Genomic DNA, 6,000 nt, shown 5'->3' on the forward strand with positions numbered 1-6,000 from the left:
AAATTCCCTGAATCTGTGAGTATAATAACCACTCCTCCTTGTTCCTTACATAGTTTTTGGAAAGAGCAAATAAACATACTCAAGAGGAAGCTGAAAATATAAACTAGACTACACAAACTGTTACAATTACATGCTATTCATATAATCACAGATAGAACCAGTTTCCACAGTGGAAAGGCTTGAGGAATTGTCCACTCCAACTCCCTCATAAAGACTGGCAAACTGAGCCCCAGCAAGGATAAATGACGTGCAGTAGGTCACAGAGCTAGTTTGTGGCAAGGGCTTGTCCTCCTCTTCCCCACTGTGTTCTTTGCTGGCTCCTCAGCCTCTCCCTAATGCCAGTGCATTGAAGTGGGTACCTGAGTTTGGCCCCAGGGCCTTTGCTCTTCCCATGAACCTAAACAGTGGCCACTCCCATAGCATAAATATCTCTCCAGCCTCATCTCACTGCACTGTGGCAGCACTTGGCATCTTTTCCACATTAAAGCCTCAGAAAGGCTCTTCCTGTCCCCAGAGTGAAATGGAGAGAGGGCTCACTCCACACACCACTTATCAGAAGGTTCCTGATCCCTCACCCTCTGCCTCTGAATTACCCCTATCAGAGCCCTAGCACATCTCTAGGTTCTAAATACAAGACAGAATAGTTTTGGTTTTGTTTTTAATGTTTTTAATGAGTATTTCTTTATTTTGAGAGAGAGGGAGAGAGTAGGGGAGAGGCAGAGAGAGAGGGAGAGAGAGAATTCCAAGCAGGCTCCATGCCACAATGTGGGGCTGGAACCCACAAACCGTGAGATCAAGACCTGAGCTGAAATCAAGAGTTGGATACTTACACAATGGAGCCACCCCGGTGCCCCCAAGGCAGAATTGTTTAACGTACTGTTTCTAGACCCAGCTAAGGCCCAAACAAAGCAGGAGCTCAATAAATAGATGCTGTATTGACTTGAATTATGAGAACTACATTATTATTTTCTACATTTTCTTATTGTTTATATATATTGCAATAATAATAATAATTGCAATGGAGAGGAAAACATAGTCCTACACTGGAAAAACTATGGCAGGGCGCATCCATGAAGGAAAGACAGATATAGAAGAATCTCCCCACTGTGCTACAGGCTTCACCAAAGATAAAATGATCTTCTAAGAAGCCCAACTCTCGTTCTCTGAGTGGGAGCTTGGCCCTCCCCCAGGTACATGGCTTCCCCTGAAATACTCAACAAGGAGTGCTTTCACTCTCCCCTATTCCATTGAGCTCAGAGGTGGTTTAGTGTACTCTTAGCCACCTTTGACCATTTCTAGACCATTATTTATTTACCCTTAAACATGAACACAAAAACCAAATCCCATGCCACTGTTCCCCTTCCTTTACTCAGCTTCTTCCTTCCCTCTGTGTTGCTGTAGGCCTCCACCTTCCTGGCCCTGGAGCCCTCTGGCACATGGGTCATAGTTATTCCTACTTCAGGGAGACTTTGGGCTTTGGGATCCACCTGAAAGAATCTCCACAATACAGCTTCAAAGTTCCTACACTTCTGCAGTTACATGTGTCTTCTTTTTCTGCCACATGTCCTATCATCCCCCAGACAAACTGAGTTCTGCCATCATATACTCCAGTGGGCCACTCTTTGACATCGGTTCTTATGATTCCATCTCTCCTCCATCTTTGCCACCACCCACTCCCTTGGGGCTCTGAATGACCCTGTCCTTTGGCCCCGTTTGGTGCCCTTCGTCTCTTGGTCATGCTCCTCAAAGCCCACTTGCTAACTAGCCCAGACTTCAAGGTGTATCACCTCACACTTTCTCTAGCCAGGATCCTCCATGTTGTCACTCCCCATTCTTCCTCCCTCTCAGCCACACAATCCCAAACTCATGTTAATCCAATCACTTGCTGTCTTCACTCCTGGTCAAAATCACCCACAAGTGCAGGTTGGCACCACTACAGGTTGATGGTCTCTAGCCCTGGCTGGCTGCATCTTAGCAATTCTTTTACATGGCCCTGTAGAAGCCTCCTATTTTCCCCTTGAAGTGACATGTCACCACTCAGTCCCTTTACCAAGCTTCCTCCCTGCACAAAAGTTATGACCCCTCCTTCCTTCCAGTGTTCCTAGCCAAACACACATCATCAGATCCCTCTTCAAATCCCACTGGCTACTTACAAACATTTTTGTGAAAAACAGAGAAGAAAAGGGTGTAGAGTGTAATGAATAAATGAAAATGTGTATTCACAGTCAATTTTTAAATCAATTTTTAAAGTTTTTGTCACCTGACTGTATAATCTAACACAAAAGCTCAGTGTTTCTACTTTTGGGTTTCCCCATGACCTCTGAACCCTTCTTGGTTTTGTACTTTCTTGGGGCATGTTCCCCTGCTCCCCGGCCCTCTCCTAAATTCACTTGTACATGAACTTGAAGGGAAGCTAAAGAGCAGTTACAATTGATTAATCACAAGTGACTAGTTTTGAAAGGCCCCAGGGCTTGTGGGAGGTGTGGTGGGGAAAAGGGGAGAAGGCAGAGGCCGCGCTGTGGGTGCTCTCTCTTACCGCATGACAAAATTTGCTTCATCTATTTGACGGCCACAGCCACTCTTCTTCAGAATCCCACCATTTCCCACCACCGCGCATTTCTTCAAGGGCAGCTGGAATGGGGTTGCCTAGCAACAGAAAACAAGGCGGGTTTTCACTGCAGAGAACACACAACTGCTCACAAAATCATTGTTTACAGCAGATCCATTGGAGGAATTTGATTGAAGACTGGGCAGAGCAAAAGAGCATGTGGAAAGAAAGATGCCAAGAAGTTTGTAAAGAATCCACTAGCCTGTTCCTTTGAAACTAAAAGGAAGAAAGAAAGAAAAGAAAGAAAAGAAAGAAAGAAAGAAAGAAAGAAAGAAAGAAAAGAAAGAAGAAAAAAGAACTTTGATTCCCTGAAGTGTTTTTAAATATAACATATTTTGTATCAAACTGACCATGTACATCGTGTCTCCTAGGGAAAATAGAAAAATCCAGGTCTATTTTTAATGGCATTAAACTGGGAACAAACTCAAATGAATTCTATCCCCCTATCTGAGTGCAATTTCATTAATTCCTACAGTCCTCAATTCCCTCCACAAATGTTGCTCAGTGCTTCTTATGCTAACTGTCCAGGGTAAATACAAAGATACAAAAAATCACAGGCCTCAGACTCACAGCCTGGGATGTAGGTAGATTGTGAACATAAAAAATTATGTAACAGACCCTAACGTAATGCTGAAATTGTTGTAGAAGAAGTATGCTCTAAATGCTATGGAGAATCCCACACAGGAGGAAAAAGGCAAATTTCTGCCAAGCCAACTCAGGGAAGGCTTTCTCACTTGAGATGAATCTTACAGGATGAATAGGATTTTGCCAGGCAGAGAAAGCAGTATAAACAAAGGCACAAAGTATGCTGAAAGCACATGCTGTGTTTATGAGAAAATGTACACTTTGGGTGGGTCTGTCTAGAACCTGGGAGGCACTAAGGGGCAAATGACTGTGCAAACCAGACGGCATGTGACTTTCCTCCTGCAAACATTGAAGTGGAGTGTAAAGAAAATGTTCAGTGTACCTGAGTGTTCCCTGACGTGCTATTTATAGTATGAGGGACTTTCAAAACCTAGCAATAGCCCCTGAAAGTGAAATGCGTCATCCAGTGTCTTTTAGCTGGGTCAGGAAGAAGCCCCAGGAGAATGATCTCCTGCTTACTAAAACAATGCCTAGTGGTTGGAGTTCTTTGGGGGAAGACCTCACATCTACATAACTGGTGCATAAAATAACTATTCTGATATTAAGTAGGCCATTTTTGGGTGAATTCAAAGCAAATAATATGGACTATACCAAGAGAGTAAGTGGAATAAATACATGAATATAAAAGGGCTTCACATAGGCATAAAGTAATTAAGCCAGAAAAATAAAATCCCAGGCGTCTGTGTGAAACTGAGGTAGGCACTTCATGCAGCACAAGAAAAAAATTTACTTCCTCTATTTCTAGTATGTAAAAGGAACAGCCAGAGCTATGAAAATATAGTTCATAAAGATACAGTACTTAAACTGTAAAGTCCAAGTATTTGCCAGCACACAATTAAGAACTCCCTACATGACTGCAACAGAGAACAGTCCACAGAACCCCAGAGCAGGATACAGAGAGGAAGGACAGACAAAGGCCAGAACTCTTAACACTTCCAGATTGTTCCAGGATGATATGTGCAATTTTTCTCAGTCATTCCTGAGGAGCATTTGAAGTCAACATTAGAAATACATTGGTTAGATCTATAATATGTTGGGAGTAGGTTTAAGCAATTATGCTCAAATCAGCTATTAATTTATTCCACAAGTATTTACTGAGTACCTTCTATGTTCCAGGCACTATTCTGGGTGACAGGACATAAGTAATAATCTCTGTTCCTATGGAGCTTACATTCTAGTGGGTAAACAGATAATAAGTGAAGTCAAATGAGTAAAATGAACAGTATGTCAGATGGTGACACGGACTGTGGAGAGAAACAAATCACTGGCATGAGACAATCAAGAAATGCTTTTGAAGAACTGCAATTTAAATAGGGTGGTTGGGGAAGAACTCAAAGGAGACATGTAAGCAAATCCCTGAAGATGAGGTAGTGAGCATTACAGATATATCTGGAGGGAACCGCTGATGTAGACCTTGAGGAAGGTCTACATGTCCTATCATCCCCCAGACAAACTGAGTTCTGCCATCATAATATACATAATATACATATATAATATGTATATTATTATTTGCATATCTATTTGTACCCCTCCTGGAGTACAAAAGGAAGAGCAAAGACCCCATTGTCTGGAGATGAGTAAGCAAGGGACAGAGAAGTGGGAAAGGAAATCAGAGAGTTAACTCATGGGGAGGTTAGGGAATAACTTCTGTAGGGTTTTGAAGGGTATGACAAAGACTAGGTTTTATTCTAAGATGAAAATCAAGTCAATGCAGGGCAAGCAAAGAAATGATGTTAGGCCATATTTTGGAACAACCACTCTGCCTCTGCATGAACAGACTATGAGATGTCATGAGCAGAAAGAAAGGGACCAGTCAGGAGTCTCCTGTAACAGTAGACTAGAGATTCTGGTAGCTTGGACTAGGGTGATGGCAGTAGGGATGATGAGAAGTGAGCAGATTCTGAAGATATTTTGGAGGGAGAGCTGACAGAATTTGCTGATGTAACAGAATTAGAGTAAGAGAAAAAGAGGGATCAAGAATGATGCCAAGGATTTTGGCTAGAACAGCTGTAAAGAAGGACTTGCCATTTGTTGAGGTATAGAAGATTACAAAGGAGCAGGTTTTGAGGAGAATGATCTGGAGTTCAATTTTAAATATGTCAAGTATGAAATCCCCTTTAGGAATTTGTTTTTAATTTTAGAGTGGGGGCAGGAGCAGAGAGAGAGAGAATCTTAAGCACACTCCATGGTCACCATAGAGCTGGATGTAGGGCTCGATCCCATGACCCTGAGATCATGACCTGAACCGAGATGGAGAGTCAGATACTAAACTGACTGAGCCACCCATGCGCCACCCCCTTTAGGCATTTAAATGGCAGTGTCAAGTAGGCAATTGAAATATGAGAGTACAGTCAGGGAACTGGTCTTTCCTGGACAAAGACAGCTGGGAGCGGTCAGCATACAGTATGTAGCTAAAGGTAGGAGACTAGATGGTGAAGAAGTGTAGACAAAAGATAGAAAAGGTCAAAGACCTGAATCCTGGGACATTCCAACAAGAAGTCAGGAGACTGAAGAGAAATCAGTAAAGGAGACTAAGGAGTAGCCAATAAAATGGGAGGAAAAAAAACACAGGAAAAGTGTGGTATCTTGGAAGACAAGTAAAAAAAAAAGTGTCAAAAAATAAAAGGAAAAAATTGCAGCAAATGCAATAGATTTGTAATAATAAATAGGCAGATTAACAAAAAAAAAGGTAAGATAAAGTAAGATAGATCTGTGCAATAGATCTGTGATAATAAATAGGTAGATTA

General features: G+C 42.1%; 1 protein-coding gene across 1 annotated transcript in view; it reads right to left on the minus strand.

Annotated features, from left to right (window-relative positions):
- The window catches only part of ST8SIA1 (ST8 alpha-N-acetyl-neuraminide alpha-2,8-sialyltransferase 1), a 150,825-nt gene that overhangs the window by 61,609 nt on the left and 83,216 nt on the right, over positions 1-6,000 (minus strand). The window contains exon 3 of the mRNA XM_047868417.1: positions 2,537-2,646. Within this exon, the coding sequence (XP_047724373.1) occupies positions 2,537-2,646 (110 nt within the window). The remainder of the gene's footprint in view (positions 1-2,536; positions 2,647-6,000) is intronic.

Source organism: Prionailurus viverrinus, chromosome B4 (genome assembly GCF_022837055.1).
Source record: "Prionailurus viverrinus isolate Anna chromosome B4, UM_Priviv_1.0, whole genome shotgun sequence".
Classification (NCBI taxonomy): domain Eukaryota; kingdom Metazoa; phylum Chordata; class Mammalia; order Carnivora; family Felidae; genus Prionailurus; species Prionailurus viverrinus.